This window comes from Platalea leucorodia, assembly GCF_965183815.1.
Source record: "Platalea leucorodia genome assembly, chromosome: Z".
In the NCBI taxonomy this organism is placed as follows: Eukaryota; Metazoa; Chordata; class Aves; order Pelecaniformes; family Threskiornithidae; genus Platalea; species Platalea leucorodia.
Window position 1 is genome coordinate 24,654,693 of NC_138858.1, and position 21,782 is coordinate 24,676,474.

General features: G+C 36.2%; 1 protein-coding gene across 8 annotated transcripts in view; it reads left to right on the plus strand.

The window, feature by feature from the left end:
- Positions 1–21,530, plus strand: part of SREK1 (splicing regulatory glutamic acid and lysine rich protein 1) — a 41,840-nt gene extending 20,310 nt beyond the window's left edge. For 6 of the 8 annotated variants that reach the window (XM_082335495.1, XM_082335494.1, XM_082335498.1 and 3 more), the window contains 8 exons: positions 886–1,064; positions 1,661–1,791; positions 3,286–3,400; positions 5,919–6,038; positions 8,300–8,845; positions 13,485–13,580; positions 14,053–14,188; positions 15,305–21,225. In XM_082335495.1, the coding sequence (XP_082191621.1) occupies positions 886–1,064; positions 1,661–1,791; positions 3,286–3,400; positions 5,919–6,038; positions 8,300–8,845; positions 13,485–13,580; positions 14,053–14,188; positions 15,305–15,457 (1,476 nt within the window). In that variant the 3' untranslated portion in view covers positions 15,458–21,225. Of the gene's footprint in view, positions 1–885; positions 1,065–1,660; positions 1,792–3,285; positions 3,401–5,918; positions 6,039–8,299; positions 8,846–13,484; positions 13,581–14,052; positions 14,189–15,304; positions 21,226–21,406 lie in introns of those variants that run through there. The other 2 variants (XR_014230632.1, XR_014230633.1) reach the window with 2 other exon arrangements.
- Positions 21,531–21,782: the final 252 nt, after the last annotated feature.

A 21,782-nucleotide genomic window follows, 5' to 3' on the forward strand; every position in this document is an offset into this window, starting at 1 on the left:
TAGTGATATTTCTAATTTTGAATGCTCCTGTGCCAATCAGATCAGACCAGACTGTGCAGTGCATTCTGGCAGGATACCAGAGAAATCACACTGCAGCTGAATTCAAGAAACATACTTATGATTGTGTGTGTTGATCAAGTGTCCAGCTGGGTTATGTTAGCTGAGCAATGCCTCAGAAGTCGTGAGATCATGGTAGCTGTCCCCCAGAACAGTGTGCAGTTACTTAAGCACAGTAAGATTGAATGATGTGTCCTAGCGGAAACGGCAAAATTAGCATAAATACCTTTGAGCATCTGTAACAGGAAAGTTGGGTCTGTCAGGAGCTTGGTTTTTCAGCAATTGATGGAACTAATTGAAAATGGATTTGCTTTTGACTGATGGCAATATAAGTATTTTATTTTGGGATTTTTTGACTGCCAAAGTAGCTACTAAAGTGTAAAGTACTATTGATCGTGATAAAATAAAACACGCTGGAAGCTAGTAGAAAAACAGATAAAAGCTAAGTCTTGTAATATTGTTTGGTTTTTTTTTTAATTGATCAAATTCAGAGTCAATAGCTTGGACACAGGTGTATAAGGTAATTCCTCATCAGTTATTTCAAATGAGTTGCCTGAAAAGTGCAAAATCCTGTGCAAATGCTTTTTAACCTAGATTTAGGACTTCAGGTCTTGTGGTTGCACTATTTTAAATTGTAGTATGTTCTTTAGATTAATGGAAGAAAAAATACCTGTCTTTCTTAAAGTGTAACATTACCAAATTCATGTTGCCTGTGTAACAATGGTGAGGTATCTTTCCAAAATCTGTAGCTCTTAGATTACCTGATATATTGGATAAGTGGTTTTCATTATATATTTTACTTCAGCTGAGCTCTTTGACTCTTTCTAGACTACAACAGCAGATCAGCTGCTTGAATTCTTTAAGCAAGTTGGAGAAGTCAAATTTGTGCGAATGGCAGGTGATGAGACTCAACCAACACGATTTGCTTTTGTGGAGTTTGCAGATCAAAATTCTGTACCTCGAGCTCTTGCCTTTAATGGAGTTATGTTTGGAGACAGGCCACTGAAGTAAGAAATTAATTATGCATATGACTGATGAATGAGAGATTTCTTTGTATCCTTATACATTTATGACTCTGATGTGTGTGAATTTTTTTTCAATATAAGCACCTATTGTTAGCAAACTGGAACATTTTTATAAACTCACATTTCAAGGTTGGGCATAACTTTCTCTGGGAAGAATATGGATGGCATTGAGTAAAATATATTTACATTTAATCTTGAGGTAGTGGAAGCTATAATAATGAAAGAATCTGCAAAGTCCTTAGTACTAATTAAGCTTTCTATATGATGTGTATGTAGTTAGTAGGCCTTAATGTAGAGATTTGATCTGAAATAGAGACATAGATTCCTAGACTTCTAATAGAAAATATTTTAACACAGAAATATTGTGTCACATCTATTTAAAAGTGGCAAGGTTTGAAATCAATAACAGACATTTCACATATATACAACAGATGAGTGTTAGGACAAATCTGTAGTTTTGCTGAACTTTGAAGTTTTTAGTCATACATGGAAGTTGAGGTGTTTTCCTTTCTTAGTTGTTTTTCATTTTTCCTTTTCGAGTGTCTAGGAGTTATAGGGTTTATTTTTGCTTAATTTAGAATAAATCACTCCAATAATGCAATAGTGAAGCCTCCTGAAATGACACCACAAGCTGCTGCCAAAGAGCTGGAAGAAGTGATGAAGAGAGTAAGGGAAGCTCAGTCTTTCATATCTGCTGCTATTGAGCCAGGTAGGTATATTACGTTCATTACCTAACAGACACGTTCTGTGTGCACCTTGGCACATGTTTTTAAGAGCATTTTCAAACACAGGAAAAGGGTACTCAAATGTGAACAATATGTGTTGGGGAAAAAAAAGAAGATAATCAAAATTGTGTTCATGCAACAAAGCAGTGGAATGAAGCTTTTTATTTCATCATGTCTTATTTTCAGATACATGTTCACTGAATGTTTTAAAAAATACAAAGTTAATACTAAATTAATACTGAACGTTGGTGCTTTTTAAATTCAGAGTACTTACAAACTTTTAAAAGAAAATGCTTTATATTTTGTTTTGTTCTCCTCTAGCACCCATTAATGCCATAGTTTCATGATCAGAGAGAGCTAGCATGGTTCTGAAAGCAGTAATATTATGCTTTCCTTATCTGCAGCAGGTTAATTTTCTCCCTTGCTATGCTCTTTTTCATGCTGGCTCAAGACTGTGTGCATCCTCATAGCAAATGGGATCAGAGAATGAATCTGGGATAAAATTTAGTATATTGTAAAGGACTTTTTTTCATCCAGATTGGTCCCCTGATCCCTGTTAACACTGAGATGCCAGGTCAAGGAGGAAGGTGTTGGTGGGTTGAGAGGTTAGACAGACATTTCAGTGATGATTTATGCTGACTTAAACTGTTAGCAAAACCACAGCATAAAAAAAATCTCAACTTGTTAAACTTGCAGTTGAGATCCTCTTTTTTCTTCTCATCAGTGAGATTTTGTCATTCTTCTTCCTAACAAACCCAGACATTGTCTTATATAGGTTAGACAGTGTGGAGTCTTGAGGGTTTTTTTTGGGGCGGTGGGTGAGTATTTTCTGTTGTTTTTTAGGGTTGGAAAAAAACAGCTCTAACATTTTCTCAATGTTAAGCAGCAGAATAATAGTCTTGTAGAGTCTGAACCAAAGTCTGGTGAGGTCACTGTTAAGGTTTCTGCTGATTTCCTGGCCTTTGGATCAAACTTTTCACCCTGTCCTCTCCATCCCTTCCTCCCACAAAACAATGTTTAAGGAATAAAACTCCAGTATTTGTACAAGGGTTGAAATATCTAAAAGTATAGCAAGTACTAATTACTATTTACATTTTATGCTTGTTTTCAAAGTTATGCCCTCTAAATTTACTCTATTCTTCTCAGGTTATTTAAAAAAAAAGTAATTATATTAAATAATAGACCAAGAAGAGAACATGTTGTGATCTTGTGCATTGTGGCAGCAACATAAATCCCATTCCTAATAGAGCTAGCTGTTTATAATTATCTGGTTTATGTGTACTGCTGCAGGATGGCTGCACTCAACGAGTATATGCAATGACTTTCTTGGATGTTTCTGAAGGATATTTGCAAAGAAGGAAGATGTGCAAAGAGTAGGCCCCTTGCACTATATGTGGTACATTCCACTTGTGCCAGATTGTTAACTGGGATCTTTAAATGTTCTGAGCTTACACTGCAAAGTGGTTTTTTCCTCTCAGAGTCTGGAAAGAGCAGTGAAAGAAAAGGCGGTCGATCTCGTTCCCATTCTCGTTCAGAATCCAGGTCTAGCTCAAAATCCCGATCTAGAAGGAAAAGATCACACTCAAAACACAGGTAGGTACGGTTTTTATTTTGGACTAAGAGATCGTACTGGAGGTTTTCGAGTGGTGGTGGTTACTGCGATTTCTTACAGAGTTGTAAGACAAGTATCCCTGTAGAGAAGATGACTAACTTACACTGAGCAGATCAGAGTAACCAGGAACTTTGTCTCTGAGCAGATACTCTTTCCCTCTAAATGGTAAATGTTTTCAGGATTCCTTTCAGTTAAAACACACTAGAAGGCACTTTTTGTGCCATGTAACGTAACCATTTCTGTGGTTTCATGGTACGTTTTGTGCCATGTAGCATAATATCATTTTGTGACCTGTATTTTAAAAATAAACAGTTACCTGTATTTTGTGGATCGAACATGTAGTTTACTGTTAACACCCTAGGCTAGCTGGTTTGGCTAGCAGAAAGTTTCTCATGTCCTGAACTTCTAAATATCGAGTTAACGAATGCAGTATTGTTATTTACTGTACTGTAAATGTAAAGCTAAGGTTTTAAAAGCAGAAGAAAAAGGCTTTAGGGGCAGTTTTTCATTCTGCAGATTTTGTTTGCTTTGCTAAATTTGTTCAGTTCTGAAACATGCTTTGGAATATGGGAGGAAATAAAATTACTAGATCACCCTTAAAGTACACTGATTAAGATTTTTTCTAAGAATGAGGTAGTCTTGCTGTGTGAGACTTACAGATGCTTCCTGAAATGGTTCGGATTCTTTCAATGTCAGGAATGTCTTCTGAGCGTTTACATAATCAATCTAAAGAAGTTTGGCTATGTTAAGTATCAAAAAAGAAAAAAAAAGATTCAGAATTTATTCGACAGCTTACACTTTAAAAAGGTGAGTGTTGTTAGTGTTGCAGCAACAGCTCTGTTGCATCCTTTCATACATTGTCTTTTAACAAGGCAACTAGAATTCTTTTAGATACAGAAAAGCTGGCCAGAGGGAGTTATCATCAATTGTACTACCAAACAAATGTGGTATAAGTGAAGGCTTCTGTTTTGCAACAGCGAGACAGCACAGTACATGTTATCTAATGACATCAAAATATTAGGTACCTTTTTAATGCAAGAAGAACCATTTGATCACTTCCTTATTGCTTTCTTCTCTGCTGTTTCTCTAACTCAAAACATAACTGAAAAACAATCTTTGTTTTGTATAACTGCAGTAATCTCCATACTATTTTGTATTGACACAAACCAAATTGATTTTTAGAAGATAAACTTGCATTTTTTAACTTGTGCAAGACCTGTGCTTTAGACGGCTGTTGATGGTTACTTTTTTTTTTTTTTTTTTAAATGATTTACCACTGCTACTGTCAGTTTTGAGAACATGCTGAAAAAAGGCCAGTCTGATCTGTTGAGGCAACTTCATCCCTAAGAATAAACTATCCTTACCACTTCCCTCTTTTACTGTTTTATAAAATACTTAAATTGTTTTCATCTCTATGACATAAAATTTATTCAAGATCTTACTTTGACTCAATTGTAATTAATTTGGCCTGTAATTAGTTTGTATTTCTGCACTGATAAGCAGAGGAAAGCTGTAGGTAAAAATTAGTTGCCTCTCCTCCCCTCTTGGTATATATTACTCTGTGTGTCTTGAGCTGCAGAAGACAGGTGGAGCTGGTATTTTTTGTAAGTTAAGCTCCATGTTACCGTAACCTCTCAGGCAAAGTATCCAATGATGTCGTTCTTTGAAACTTAATGTTCAAATTCAGCTTTTTTTTTTTTTTGCTTTCCTAGGGAGTATGATCTTCCAAAAATAGGGAATATTTTGGAAAAAAGAATATAGTAATTTTTGAAAGTCTTATTTTCTTCATCAAATCTGCGAGTATATTATATATGTTTATCAGAAGACTTTAACTGGATTTTTATCAGAGTATCTGCACATTATTTGCATTCCGTATTTATCATGTAGTAAATGCTCATTCCTTTCCTTGAGAATTCTTATAATTGAAGTCCATGCTAACAAATCCTTTCAACTGTGAAGGTAACTGGTCTAAATGCTGAACCACAGATAGCATGGGGTTTTTTTGGTTTGGTTTGGTTTTTTTAAAGTTCATTTAAATTGTAAAGCTGGAGAACACAGCAAAAAGAGACCAGTTAAAGCCATCTTTCTTCAGTGACCAAGACTGCAATAAGTGACTGGGCCTGGAAAAGAAGCAAAATGTAACTAATTATTTTTACAACCTGCTAGAAATTGTCTATAGTAGATTTTATGCACTGTAATTTACTAAGGACAGCTTTCCTAATATGATAAGAATTTATGTTTTCCCAAATGGTCATGGAGGTTATTATGAAACATTGGTATTACTTAAATGGTGCATAGTTCAAAGGAGGGCATGTGCACCATGTGAACCACAAAGTATACATATTTGCAAAAATGTTGTTAGGCAGTATATTACCGAGGTGTAACCCTATATGATTTTATGTAGTGAGGCAAGATTTATGTTTTTTTTCCTTTGTTGGTTGACCTAATTTTTATGAAGTTTCAATATTAAAGTATTTTCTTCTGGCATTGTTCATATAGAAGTAGATCTGGCAACAGATCACTCTCAAGACACAAGGAGAGACGCAGATCCAGAAGTCCCCTGAAAAAACGGTCTAGATCTAGGGAAAGGCGGAAATCAAGAAGTCGCTCTCGTTCTCGGTGAGTTCTGTTCCCAAGAAATGATACTGTTCTTCTTAGCACACAGTACAGAGTTTTTGAAAAAAATCCAACAAACCTTTAGATGATGGTAAAGAGTGGAATCTCTAAAGGCTTTAGCCTGTCCCTGGGCTTAGTCTGTGGGACAAAAGAATAGAAAGTAAATTTTAATGCTGAGTGTACTGGTTTTGACTGTGATAGAGGTAATTTTCTTCAGAATAGCTCATATGGTGCCTACAGGGGTTACGTCGCCACACTGAAGTACCTGAACTTTGATAGTCTAGTCTACATTTATACCAACACGTAAGCTGACCAAAAATAGGTAACTTTAATTTCCAGACTTTAACCAATAGATCAGGAATGTTCTGTGTAGCCTGTGCAACCCACAAAAAAGTGGATGATGCTTGTTCGATCTATAGCTGTTGAGAAGGCTGGATTCAGGCTGAACTTTATCCCGCATTCTGAGAACATACATAAAGTTTTTGTGCATGAACTTCTGTTTTCACCCTTGACTATCTCATATTGGCCATACAATGCTGTGGGCACAAATTCATGTGTTAGTTATATGGCATATTTGCATTTCAGGATTTAATACACCTATACTTTACCTGTTCTATTAATCTTTAAGTCTGATCATCTAATTATTGGACTGTGAATTTCCAACAAGATAATAACATAATTTTCTGAGGAGTGAAGTAGTGAATGTTCACAAAACAAAAGTGCCTATGAAATTAGCTTCATGAATAGAAGTCTTGGTACTTTTCTTTCTGTTTCATCTCTGTAATTCGCCTGATTCATTTAAAGGGAGCTTCATACTTAGGTTGTGCAGTTGCCTCTTGTTTTTTGAGGGAAGAAGTTTTGTGGGAAAGAGCAGATCTGTGGACCTCAGTGGAAACAGGAATACCCTATGTAGCTAGCTGGGCTTTACTGATGGATCCTTTTGATTCTTTGTTGTTGTTGTCTGGAGCTTCTTGAGATGTCTGCTCACTGGAAAGGGCAAGTCCAATGAAATCTCTGTGATAAATTAACTGGAAGGCACTTCTTGGGTCATTGTGAGACTCTTTGCTATTGCAGGGATTGCATGCTGTTTCATCTTTATGATCTTACATTCCTTCTCTGAGACTTCTAAAGAAGTATTTGCCAAAGGCTGATGGGAACCAAAGTTGTCAGGTCACAGAGCATACAACAGCCTACTATTTATTAGCAGCTGAGAAGAAGATAGAGCCAAACACTTCTTCTGTTGAAGAAAGCTGGGGGCTGTGCTTAGGACCTTTCATGTGTGAAGGAGTCTCTTTGAGAATCTTTAAAAATCCTAGAATAAATAGGTACCAATACCAATGGACACAGCAACTTCTGTCATTCTGGTTCTCTTGGACATGTAAAGGCCTGCTAAATCAACTTCTCTTTTGTGCTTTCTCCTGTTTCTCTCTCTGAACAACTGTTCATTTTCATATGTCCTAGAGGCAGGTCTAGGAGTTGCGTGTCTCTCTGCTAGAAAGGAAAGATAAGAGTCTTGCACTTGCAAATAATCCTATACCAAAATGTAATCTTCCAGCCAAAGCTCTGATCTAATCAGTTTTTGTTTGGCTTGACGACTAGAACACCAGTTGGAATTTTCCTCACTGTTCTTTTTATGAACATATATCATTTTTATGAACATCGTGATATTACAGATGATTGAATTGTCTTGATTGAGTTTTGACCTTATGTTTGCCTTTTGAGGGAATTTGTTTGGTGAAATTTTATCCCTGTTTTTTATTTCTATGTATTAATTGTTGTTGGACTTCCAGGCAGTTGTAGGATATCTGTGAGAGAACACTGTAGTATAAAGACTTCTGTCAGTCAGCTGTCATTATTCATGTGAGGGTGATTAATCTGCAGTCCATTTTATGTGGACACACTTTTAGTAAAGATTTACAGATTGCAGAGTTTGTCTCATTCTTGACAAAATGTAGAAAGTTTGTGTACGTATAATAACTGTGAAGAGACATATTCTCTCAGAGTGTAATAACATCGCTCTGAAGATCACAGTTTGATTTGATTTTGGCCTCCCCTTCACCAATTTGGTTTCCATATTTTTCCTAGCTATATAACCTTTCCCTCATGGTGAACAGGGGTGGAAAATTAAAATACTGATTAATTACTATTTTTCAACAGAGACATATACTTTATCTTGAGCAATTAATGTATGCTAAAGAGTTAGTTGTAATTTTAATTGGAAAGTCCAAAGATGAATTAATAGATTTGTGTTTGGCTTTTCACAGGGACAAGAAAAGAGACAAAGAAAAGGTCAAGGAAAAGGAAAAGGCAAAAGAAAAGGAGAAAGAGAGAGACCGAGACAAGGAGAAGGAGAGAGACCGAGACCGAGACAAAGACAGGGAAAGAGAGCGAGATAAAGAGAGGAACAGGGAGAGAGATAAAGAGCGAAACAAAGATCGGGAGAGAGTCAGAGACAAAGATAGGGATAGGGACAGGGACAAGGATAAGGACAAAGACAGGGACAAGGACAGGGAAAAGGAGAAAGATAAGGAGAAGGAAAAAGACCGGGAAGAGGTAGACCAGAACAAGGAAAAAGAAGATACTGAGAAAGAAGGAGAGAAGGACAGAGAGAAGATTAAGGACAAGGAGGGAGATAAGGACAAAGGAGGGGACAAAGAGAAGGACAGAGACAAAGAAAAGGAAAAAGATGGGGATAAGGAGAAGGAACGAGAAAGAGAAAAAGAGAGAGATGATAAAAAGAAGAAAGAGAAGAGATCCAGAACACCCCCAAGAAGCTATAGCTCTTCAAGAAGATCTCGTAGCTCCAGCAGGTTTGTTTAGAATTTTTTCACACTTTTTTTGACTTTTCAGTTCAGTGAGGCACCATCCTAGTTTTTATGTATCGATATCACCATGTGTGTTACTAATTAAATTTGTATTATTTCTGTTTTGTAGATTTTCCTATAAAGTAAAATCTATTACAAAGAGCTCTGTGTGATGCCTGATAGAACATAGTTTCTTGTTGGGCTGCTGGTGCTTGCCTTTCACATAACCATATAGTATAGTCCTTGAGGACAGTAAGTAAATGATTCTTGTGCCATTTCTCTGCGTTGGAGCCACCCAAAAGTTCTGATAAAGTGATGTCACACATCATCTTTGTCCTGATGAAATTTTGAGTCACTGTTACATAGTTCCTTGGTTACTTACATACTGTACGGTGTTGGTCTGTAGTACTTACTAACAGTTGAGTGATAGTACTTGCCACTCTTCAGCTGGATGGCTGAAGAGCAGGAAGCAAGCATGTCCCTTGGCTGGCTAGCCATTCAAAAGGTGAATGTATCTCAGTTGGAAGATAAGGATACGTTGTTTAGCTGGTTAGATGGCCAGTAAAAAGTAACATTCCTTAATGATGCTGATAGTAAACAGGAAAACATTCAGATTATTGTAGCTGTTGTTTGCGCCTCTTGAGAGATGCTAAACTAGGTGGAAGTCTGGATAAATTCAGTACGGCAAAAGGAGGCTGTGAGATTGATTATAGGCTCTGTAAGTGGACTAACTCAGGCATATTCTAAAAGCGTTGCAGCTAACTTAAGTTCAGAAGCTTTGGTGGAAAAAGTCCTTTCTGAATACCTCAGGAATTAGGGAGTTCAGTAATATCACATATCAAATTTAGATACCAAATTTTATCTGTTACCTTGAGAGAATGAAATGCTGGATGAATTGGGAAAAGTTCTACCTATTATAATCATTTCACTGGACAAAAGCAAAATTTCCACAGTCCTCAAAACTCAGGAGTTCATGGTTCATACAAGGCAGAAAAGGGTGTAATTGTTTCTGAACATTCTGCTTCCATTATATGAACTGTCCATGTTGTTTTGGAGGTTAGTGGGCAAAATACTGTGGCTTCTTTAAGCATATGCAACTTCTTATTTTAATGCATTTGTAACATTATTTCGCGGGTTAAAGACCTACAGAGAGTAGAGGTAGTTCTGTCAGCTTTGAGACAACATTTTGTGTCTGCAGGCCTCAGGAGCGTTGAATTAGGTAAGTGTAGAAAAAAAGATTTAAGATTTTAACAACGTGTAGCTTATATAAGAACGTCGGTGGCAGACTGAGTTCCTAATGTCAGGTAGCAAGTGTAGTTACCTGGATGTTACCAAAAATTCATACTCTGGTTTGCAACTATTATGTTCCCCTTTTAGGATCTTGCTATTTAAGAAAGGCTCAAATGCCATGTAGTTGGGCAAAGAATTCTAGTGAAAATCAGTGTATCTTTTCTAGTGGACTCACAGTACAAAACCCTACTTTGATATGAAGTTAATTTTTTTATACAGATGTTACTAAACAAGGACAATGTTCTTTTGAAGATGGAGGATGAGAGAAATACACTTTTTAAATACGGATTTACAGTTCTTCAGATATAGCATTATCCTTAGAATATCAATGCTGGGGCCAGTACTGTTGAACATCTTCATCAGTGGCCTAGACAGTGGGACAGAGTGCACCCTCAGCGAGTTTGCAGACATCTCTGGGGAGAGGCTGGTACACGAGGAGTGTGGTGCCATTCAGAGAGACCTCGACGGACAGGAAAAATGGGCTGACAGGCATCTCATGGAGTTGAACAAAGAGAAAGGCCAAGTCCTGCACCCTGGCAGGAATAACTCCGTTGCACCACTACAGCATGGAGGCTGACTGGCTGGAAGGTTGGTTGGCAGAAAAGGACCTAGGGGTCCTTGCAGCCAAGAAGGCCAGCAGTATGCTGAGCTGCATTAGGCAGAGCGTTGTGAGTAGGTCAAGGAAGGTGATTCTTTCCCTCTCCTCAGCACTGGTGAGGCCAAGTCTGGAATCCTGTGTCTGGTTCTGGGCTCCCCATGGCAAGATACACACAGACATACTGGAATGAGTCCAGTGAAGGGCCATGAAACTGCTAAAGGACTTGGAGCATTGTCATACAAGGAGAGACTGAGGGAGCTGGGATTATTTAGCCAGGCGAAGAGAAGGCTGAGGCAGTATCTTACCAGTGTGAAGAAGACAGAGCCAGACTTCTCAGTGGGGGCCATTGACAGGCTAAGAGGCAGTAGACATATATTAACATATGGGAAATAAAGGGTTTTTTCTAATGTTTAAATTGTGCTTTTTCTGGGCAAACTGGAACCAGTTACCCTGAGAGACTGTGGAGTCTCCATCCGTGGAGATACTAAAAATCTGACTGGATGTGGCCCTGAGTAACCTGCTGTAGTTGACTCTGTTTTAAGGTGGGGGAGGGAGGGTTTGGACTAGGTGGTCTCCAGAGGGCTCTTCCAACCTCAGTAATTCTGTTATTCTCTGAAAAGTAAGTGTGAATAGGTTGGGCTACAGAGTTCCAGTTAGGTTGCATTTAGGGGTATCTGTTTACTTTGGTGATTGACATTGCCTAGTTGAAATGGTTACAAACCTTTCTGGAGAAGATTATCCAACAAACTGGCGTTTCAGCTGCCTGGATTTACAATGCAGCACTGAGGTGAGACTGCTGATCCTTTACCTGATGAGTGTAAAAGGGTAGACAAATAGTCACCTTTTTGGAGAAGAGGTGAAGGTGGAATAGGACATACAGGACCTCCTGAGAACTAGGTGGCAACTGACCTTGCTTTACTGACAGACAGCATGCAAATACTAGAAATCAGATGGCTATTCGTGATTCCTAGCTGAAGGAATAGACACAGACTAGAGGAAAAAGTATCTGTCTCCTTTTCCAACAGACATCTACAGGCTAGCAGGGGAGATAGGTACAGAATATTAGTTCTGTGTATGATTAAGAGACACAGGATCACCATCAAAATAGTCAGACTTGTTTTTTCTTAAGTTTTGCTTAAAAGCATTAAAAAAACAGGTGCAGAAAAATCTTTGTGTAGACAAATGTAATAGAGATGGGAACAAATACTGTCAGACACGGTTGTAGTTCTTCAACTTGAAATATGAATAGCAGAAACTGAAAATTAGATTTCATGAATACATGATTTCTAGTTTGAATAGAATTACTAAGGCACTTGATTACTCACAGATATATATGCTGGAAAGCAAAATAAAGTGGGGATGTACTCAATGTAGCCCAGGTGGGAGCACTGTCAGAATAATATATCAGTTTCCAGTATCCTCATTTGAAAAAAGGTAATGATAAATGTGAAGATGTCAAAAATGAGATGCATGTTAACTAGTGAACAGCTGATCAACAATTGTTTTATTTTCCCATGATTTTGAGGCCACTTTATATTTTTGTTTACCAAAGATCGAATGAAGCTTAAGAGCTTGCTGAACAAAATAGTTAAGAAATTTTGTCCTGTGCAGCTTCAGGAGGCCACAGTAGATGGTATTGTCAGAGTATCAATCCAGATAGTGATACTAGGCATATCTTAATATATCCTTTTGTAATTTATCTAACAAATGTTGATTGCTTGGCCTTTCTAAATGCTGAAGATATAAATGTTCACACCTAATGGTATGAACTGCAAAAGCTGGTATGCATAAGTGTAGCTTTTGTGCCATATCTTGAAGTGCCCTCTCAATTAGTTTTTAACTTCCCTGTTTTTCTTTGATGGTTCTTCCTGTCCGCTTTTTCTACTCTATGAAGAGGTAATAGGAAAAAAATCATCTTACTTTGACAGAGATAGGTTCTATGTTTATGATGAATTAAGCTTTACTGGCTCAGTTTTTGCTTTATTTTAACATGTGCCTCAGTATGTTTGCAATCAGTTATTTAATGTTTTGTTCTATTCAAGATCAGACTCCATAATAGCAACTTCAGCAAATGCCATCTATCTATGTTAAACAGCTGTTTTGTAAAATACTGCGAACTCTTCAGTGTGTTTACAGAATGGTAACATTCTGTTTGCTGAGCAAGGACTGCTAGAAAAACAACAGATATTAACTTATTCTGATTTTGACAACATCTTGAGCTTCATTTTGCACTGTTTGCTTCTAAACCAATAAGAATGCTAGCTCATGTATTTAGGAATTAAGCCTCAGTCAGGCTGAACTGAAATTACGGTGATCTTCAGATTGTAATGTTACGTGTTGAAGTTCGTGTTGCTCAAGTTATGCCTTTTGTCTTAATGTGGCTCTTCATTCAATTGGATTCTTTTCCTGACTGAAGAAACTCTTACTTAATACAGTATTAGTGAATTCAGTGTGTTTCCATTGTTATCAGGTATAAGTAAAAGCATGTGAGAATAAACAAAAAACTAAAATCTGAAAGGGCACAACCTTTTTTTTTCCCACTTCTAGCCTCCCCTTTGCCACCAAACTAAAACATAGGAAATTATTTTTTTGCTTTGTACAGTTCATATATTGTTGGTGATATATAATGTTAAATTCAGGGATATTTACTATTTACTTAGTTGTTGTGTCAGATCATGTTAAGAGTTTTCTGTTTTTATCTGGTTCCTGAGTTTATTATTTTTATTCTTTCATGATCTTGAATTTTCCTTCCTGTAGAGAAAGGCGTAAAAGGAAGAGTAGAAGTCCCTCCAAGTCTCCTAAAACATCCAAAACAACAAAAAGAAAGTCTTCACGAACTCCTTCTCCAAGAAGGTCAGTTTGATGTAAACATAAAAGTTAAAGAGCAGTAAAGGAGAAAGAATTTATAATATTTTCATTTTGTTACTGCCTTTGTGTCTCAGATGATTTCAGTTCGTCAGTATGATTCAGTTTTAATTTAAAACCAAACAAAACCAAAACAAAAACCTTCATGGATTTGAGCTTTGGTATGCTTTCGACTAGAGAGTTTAAAATCTGTCAGCAATGCAAATTTGCTTCAAATCAATAAAAGCCCTTCAACAGGGCTTTGTAATTAAACAAATTAATTTGGTTTTCTCTTTGCAAATACCATGCATTCCTTAGCTCTCTTCAGTCAAAAAATCCCCTTGTCTTTATGAAGGGATTTTGGTTACACTTTGGTTTTTTTCGGAAGACCCGCAGATGAGAGTTTAGTTTGCAGTTAAATGGTTTGAAGGTTGTTGCTGTTGGATCAAATTCTGATTTGAGTAAAAATTTTCTTAAACAGAAACAAGAAAGAAAAAAAAAGAGAAAGAGATACAAATAATGAAAGAAGAGAAAGAGAACGCTCCACGTCCAAGAAAAAAAGTAGTAAAGAAAAAGAGGGAAAGGAGAAATCTGACAAAAGCACCACTGCTTTGAAGGTAAGCTCTGTGACCAAGTGATAAGCAGAGTGAAGTTGTGCTAGTGGAGCCATTATTGAAATTCTCTCCTTTCTTTTTCTTTCTTTTCCTCCCTTCTTTTTCTTCTGTTTTCCTTATCAAATTATTACCATTCAGGTTTAGCTTTTGCCCGTTGGAGACCTACAGTTGGCGTTAGTGGGCCAGTTTGATAAGTCTCCGTGTTTTAACTTTAGTGGACCTATAGGAGCTTGTGTGAATAGGTTATGGAAACACTTTGTTTTGGTTTCTCTTTCCTGTTCTGTGCCATGTTAGGACTTGGCTGGCTGCCTATCTGTATGATAGGAAGCAGGAAGCAGAACGTGCAACTAAGGAGCAGCGTTGAGGGATAGCTTGGCTGTCAAGCTGCATAAACTTTCACTCTGCAGTTCAACCTCTCCTTGGTTGCTTTGATCCTGGTCTTGCATATTGGACTCTCCAGGAGTAAAGTTGATGAGCTGGGGAAGAGCGGTATGGGATTTTCCCCTGCAAAACAGAAGGTGGTGTGATTAAGAAAAGAAACATCTTCAAATTGTTTAATCTTAGAACTTGAAAAGCAGCATGCCTTTAAAGAGTAGTTTGTTATAGTCAGAATTACTCAACTGTTATAAAACACCTGGTTTAGGTGACTCTGTCCACATGTTTAAGTAATTATCTTACCCAAGAACTCTCTTAAAATGCATCAGATGCCTGGCAAAAAATATGAAAAAAAAAATTTAGTCCTGTTTTATTTAGAAAATACGGTAAAATCTTAATTTCTGGAGCTGTTTCTCATAGGTTCCATGATGCTGCTTGTTCTATTTTTTTCTGGACATTGGTGATAAAGACAGATCACTTTATAGCAGTGATTTCTTGGATGACGGGTTGTTAAGAGTGCCTAACTTCAGCCAATTGAAAAGAAAGCTTTTTTTTTTTTTTTTTAAAAAAAAAAAAAAAAAAAGCAACCAAGGAAAAGAAGCTGACACCACTATTCTAAAAATTGCTGAGACAAGATAGGCATGTAAAAATCAAGACAATAAAAATACCAAGAGTTGGTTGGAAGTCATATCTTATAATGCTAAGAATATGATTTTTTTTGTAAAATAATTTTATCTTTGGTAGGACAAAGATCACACTAAAGAGGATCAGAATTCAGAAACTGACAAGGAAGTAGACAACAGAGATACACAAAGGACAGATGAAGTCAAACTACAACAGAATGGAAACTGTCAACCAAATGAAGAAAACCTCTCAATTAAAATCGAAGAGGTTTAAAGCAAAGAATGGACCTCTGATTCAACTAAGGAATGAAATCCAAAGCTTTTTATTTCCCAGAATGAAGAAGAAAATGTCAAAGCAATCAACCTGAACGTGTTGATAGTACTAGTAGCTCTTCCAATTCTTGTCATAGCTTTGTTGTCTTCTTGCTGTAAAGCAAGAGAGCACGGACCAGTAGTTATACCATGAAAAGGCAGATGCCATCAGAACTATTCATCTCTGAAAATCCATGCATTTCCATGATGGCTGTACTTATTTCTAAAATTATTTACGTTAAGTTTTGCCATAAGCTGTTACAAATAAGTAGAAACTGAAAGATGTAAACCTGTACTACCCAAAAAAAGCTGAAGATATGCATTGAAGGTTGTTTAAAATACTACTTGTTGGTGAATTTTGTATTGTTTTACCTTGTGGGTTAAAAAATCCACAAAAACTTCAATGTGTACTGTTTGATGTGCTTGGAAATGGTGCATAAATATACACACTTTCTTTTGTTGTAAATGACAACTGTAGGGAAAGGGTTTTTAAACATAAACACAGATTTTTGGTTTTTATGTTAAATACCCACTGACTAGTATGTTTTTCATTTGCTCACTGCTTGAGATTCTTGGATTCTATTATTTAAAAGAATTTCTTACTAATATCCCTAAAATTAATATTTCTTTTAAAGTATTTGAACAATGCATGCTACTTTTCTGTTCCTAAAAGGAACATTGCCATGTTATAGGTAATAGGTTAGCTTAGTGGGTTATTTTGGGGTTGTTTTGTTTTGTTGTTTTCTTTTGTCCTTCCAGAAGTGAGCACATCTGTATGATATTATCAGAACTTACAGCTTTGTTTTGAGCCGTACTGCAGCATGTCTGTTCAGCTGCAAACAGTACAGGTGCCATTATGAAAATAAATTTTTCTTATTTGTTTAAAAAATATAGGAGCACAAGCAGAAGCTTTAGTGCCTTCTTAAAATGTGGTATTTTCTAGAAATGTATATGTGCTATTACGCATTTTCAGCTAAATCTTACATGATCTCTATTGCTATTTTGCCACCACCATACTGTAGAGAAGAATGCAAGTGATTTGTCAGAACGGTTGTTTGATTCACTTGTTAAAATACTAAAGCTCCATTTTTACTTTCATTTTTTATTTTTAGAAGAGATTTATAGATGAAAGCAAAGATGCAATTTGGGGACCACCACTGTAAAGAAGTAGTAGCTGAATACAAAGCATTTTCTGATCACCTGCATCAAAGACAGCCCTTTAGACATTTAATCTACGTTTGGATGGCCTTAATTGTTACCTCTCCATCATCTCTGATACCTGTTGGGTAATATAAAAGGAATTGTATGCAAAGAAGGGGGGATAAATAATTTGGGGGAAAAAGTTCTAGTTTACACAGGAGTTATATGGTAGAGATTCTGTTTTCATTCTTTTGGGGAGAAAGCATGTAAGAAGAGAATGACAAAGCAAATATTTTTGTCAAGGTAAAACATGGCTTGTGTTCTCTGAACTAATTTAATCGGTTACATGAGATTTCTTAAGAGTCATACCTTTAAAACTTACTTATACCTAAAATTGAGTAAATTATTTTTAATACAACTTAATACAATCAAATGACTTAATTGCCTTACCTCATGGGAAGAGTTATTTCTTTCAGTTAAAAGAATAGCACATTAGCTATTTGCTTTCAATTTGTTTTTCTTTTCCTTTGCATAGTTAATTTTTCGGGGGGGTGGGGGGTGGAGGAGAAAGCATATTACAGGGAATGAAAAATTTGCCCAATTCCTAAGGTAATGAAACCCCATTTGATTGTGAAGCTGCTTAATCACTCTTCATTTTCGATAGGATTTAATGTTCTTGCCACTGTGTACATTTAAGACTATAGAAAATGCTTTACCATGTAAAGTATAGACAGTCATTTTTGTGATGTTTAAGCCACACGCTGTTGGCTGGTAAACAGCTTATTCTGATAAATGAATGACAAATCTGTATGCTTACAGGAAGACTGTGAAGGATTGTGTCTTGCAACAACAGCTGTCTTATTTATGATGTGTAAGTAGCATAGAGCAAAGATTGTTTGTATACTTGTTATCTTTGGTACCATTTCACTAATAAAATTAAGTATTTTAGAGGGAAGTTTCTGCTGGTACATACTTATTAAAGGAATATTTTTAGTTGACCTGGTCTTATTCATGCAGCTCCTTTGATTTGAAATGTGGCTACCAGTGAAAATATACATGTATTATTTATAGTATCTTTGAAAATCTAAGTTTCTCCTTTGGGAGGAATTAGAATTCTTGCAGTGTGTCATGTTTCAGCTGATATTAGTTTGAGTTCTTGAGTTTTGTTATCCTGAACTTGCATAGCTCTATTATATAGCAGTTACAGAGTATGTAAAGGATTGTGTACAGTTAGCTAAGAAACATGCCTTTGGAAATTAATAGTTAAGGATGGCAGCCTTGCTAGCTAACTTACCACGTGTAAGTCCATATGCAGCACATCATTATATTGTATGTGAATTAATGGTTCCCTTACAAAAAGGTTTTTTTTTTTTAAAAAAAAAAAAAGGCAAAAACCCCTCAAAAAACAACGAATCACCAAACACACACATTTCCTCCCCACCTCAAGTCATATTTTCTTACAAATGTTGTATTTTCTGGGTTTGCTTTGTAAATACTGTGCAGATCTGTGAGGTAGTTAAGTTCTGTCTGTTTCTGTTTGTTAGGTGTTTTACAGTTACCCTCTTCCTAAAAAGCCACTACTAGAGAACTATTATTCTGTAAAATGCCTATCTTTGCAGAGGGTAGCTCATTTTTAAACCAGTAGTGTAGCACAGTCATGAAGTTCCTGCTTGCTCCAACAGGACTGTGTGCATCATTCATTAAATGTGTCCATTGTCCACTGGCAGCGCATTGCCTTCGTCATTAACAAGTTTGCATGCTGAGCTGCCATGTAAGATTGTTCGGTTTTGCACTTTAGAAATGAGATTAAATTGAGTGGAGGTTTTGAGAACAGTGTAGTTCATGATAGCTGTATTGTTTTATATGTAATTTCATGTGAGTCAGTCTTTATTTGAAAATGTCATGACTCATAATTGCTCAGAAAAGTAATGATATGGTGCCATTTTGCTAAGACCATGTAAAGAATATGCATAAGCTTCCATTAGTGACCACAGTTATTTCACAACAGTGTTTCTGGATAACAGATAGGGTTTTTCTTTGGATTTTGAAAGAAGAAGGTAGCAGAAGACAGATGAAGCAGGATTCCAAGCTCAAAGTAGGGGTGGCTGTGACTTAGATAAATTCATTGAAGTCAATAGGTTTACACAGGTGTGAGGGATGAAATTTTGTTTGCAAACACTGATAGTAGTATGGTATGTAAAGAATATTGTTTTTCATATTTCAGAATTAGAACTAAAAGGGGGAAAAAGCACTTCAGTTGGAAACTAGAAACATCTGAAGAATACCTGAGAAGTCGGTGAGATGTGGGTTCTGCCTACTCATTAGTCACCTGCTAATTTTTTTGATGGTAATTTCAGATAGATACATCTGAACTAGCTTTACATTAGCTGGCTAACAGCAGCAACATACGCACAGCTTGGATTCTGAACTGAGCTGTGGCCACTTGAGTGTGTTTAGTCTGCTGCGAAGAAGGTAAATTCTGTAGTCTATAGCATGCTTTGCATTGCTCACTAGTGTTCTCTGGCCCAGTTACATCTAAGGTAATACCTGAAATTACTTTGAAACTCTGCAAATGTGTTCGTTACATGGTAGCTTCTCTGTGTTGCCCTTATCTTGTACTGGTATTTTGTAATAGTTATTAGATTTAGGGATTTTTGTGATTTTCTTTTGGTCTAAGGAAGAGATAGGAAGTAAAGGCTGATTTGTATGTTACAAATTATTGTATACTTCATACCTGTCCTTATTACTGTGTTATTTTTTTCATTCACGTGTATGACCGGTGCAAGCAGTAATGCCATAGTGATGTGTGTATCTTCTACTTTTAGGTCTGAAGCATCTCTGCATCACTGTCTTTTTGTTAGTTTGTAACAAAACAAGGTTAGAGTTCATGTATTTTAATTTTGCTAACCGTTCACTTAGAGGAAAAAAAAGCCAGACAAAAATAATCTTGAATTTTGTAAATGTTAACGTGAAAATTGCATTATAATGGTAAAACAAATAATCTTAAAGGTGTGAATTCTGAACAATGATTTACTAATTGGGGCATATTATGGGTCCTGCCTGCCACTTGGTGATACTTTCAGTTTTATAGCAATCGATTCTTGCCTTTGGTGTTATCCCAATTTTAAAAGTGAGAATTGGACATAGTGACACAAATGCTGACATCTGTAAATGGCTAAAGTAACGTAAATCAGTAGGTGCTGAGTTCAGAGAGATGTAGTTTTCTCACCAGAGATTGGAGTGTGGACAATTAAAATTTGTAGATATCGTGAAGTGTTATTACCTAAAGAGAATCTAAAACTTAATTTTGTTTGCTAATATGTAAACAGAAAAAAAGTTTTCAGCCTGTACCTTAGGTTTATTTTTATATGTTGAAAAGTGTAATTAAAATAATATTCAAAACTAAAAGCACTGTACAAAAGGGATTTTTTTTTAATGTAAGAGAAATACACTTTCAATTGTGTTTAATTTTAAACTTTTAAAAAATGACTTTGCAGGCAGTGTTTATTTCAAATTCAAGAATGCTTCATTTGTAGGTAAGTCCTGAACATGTTAGTACGGAGGTTTCTTCCGTATTCTCTTCAATATAAAACAGCTTAATAAACTTGTCTGACAATATGTGGAGGCAGCTACTTTCCCCCTAGTTAGAGGAGACACAGCTGTAACACTTCAATTCTGTGTTGTTTAAGTAAATACTACAGTTGAGAAGCCATCTATGAACTTCAGTTTTCGTGATGTTTTCTGAAACCGTGAACTCTCACTATCCAAGAGGGAAAAATTTTTCTTTTTTTAAATGGGCATGACAGCTTTATGATTGTTGAACTTAATACAGGAGAACATGGACGGGAAAAATGAGGTTTTAGCTGTTTATATATTTTCTTCTGGAAAATTTCAGCTTACGCTTTTTTTTGATTCATTATATTTTTGACGTTAATCTAGTGCCAAATTTGACACAAGATTAGAGATTTTTGGTGTAGAAAGTACATTCCATACTAATCTTGTTAATGAAATTATTCTTCTCCCATTGAAAATGTTACATGTGTCTTTTTTGACCAGAAGGACTTACCAGCAATGGTAAAAGAATCATTTCATCTACCTTTCACTCAGTCCTTGATGTCATTAATGAGGCTGCGAGTTAAGTAGCTTTCTTAGAAGAAGTTGTTGCTCTACTCAATAAAACCTTCCTTAGTGCAAAGTACAGCTGCACTGATGAGTAAATCACAGAACACTTAGAAATTGCTACTTCATAAATACATAATTTTCATAATAATTTAATCAAAGGAATGAGTGATCTGCTCTGGAAACATCAGGAGAGTAACTTGACATGCACGGTTCATGTAGTCTATCAATAGATCCTTTCTGGTGTTTTTCCCACTGTTACAGGAGCTATGATTAACTTGTTACACACAGAACCTATCACTGTCTGGGTTCAGATAATACCTGGGGAACCTAAGTACTACAGCAGCAAAAATATTATTTCCCTTCTCTAAGTTTGATATTTCTGGTAATAAAGTAGGTCTCTAAGTTTAATAAACATATAACCGAACTTGTCCCATGTTGGTGGAGTATATTTTTGCATTAATGAAGCAACTATGAAATGGTACAAGTAAAGAAATGTCAAATGCTGTTACTATGTTGTTGTTATTTTCATAAATAAACAATGTCCCAAACTTTTAATGGTGTCATAAACTCACTTCCGCTAAATTTGGATGAGATACAGGAAATGGCTGTGAAGCAATTCTATATTTCTCTGTCTCTCTTTTTTTTTTAGCCTGCATCTGCACCAGAGAGTCAAGTGCTTTGTAACTGAGTCTGTTGGACTGATACTGAACAAGAATATTACAGGAAAGGTGGTGAGCGGTTAAGTAATTGAGTGTATCATCACTGTTTAGTTACAGAAGAGGCTGAGCAGGGAATTTTCTTCTCCAGAGAAAACTACCATAGTTCTACCAGAAAGAGCTTGTCGCTTTTAAACAGTAAGTTAATAAATGTGGCTGTATAGAAGTGTATGTCAAAGTTCCTTTTTTTTTTTTTTTTTTTTTTGTAAAGTAGGATCAGGAGTTTGTGCACAGCTTCTGACATTAACAGTACATGTGAGTTTATTGGCATGGATGTTTTCATATTAAAATTCACTTTTTAGTGCTGAA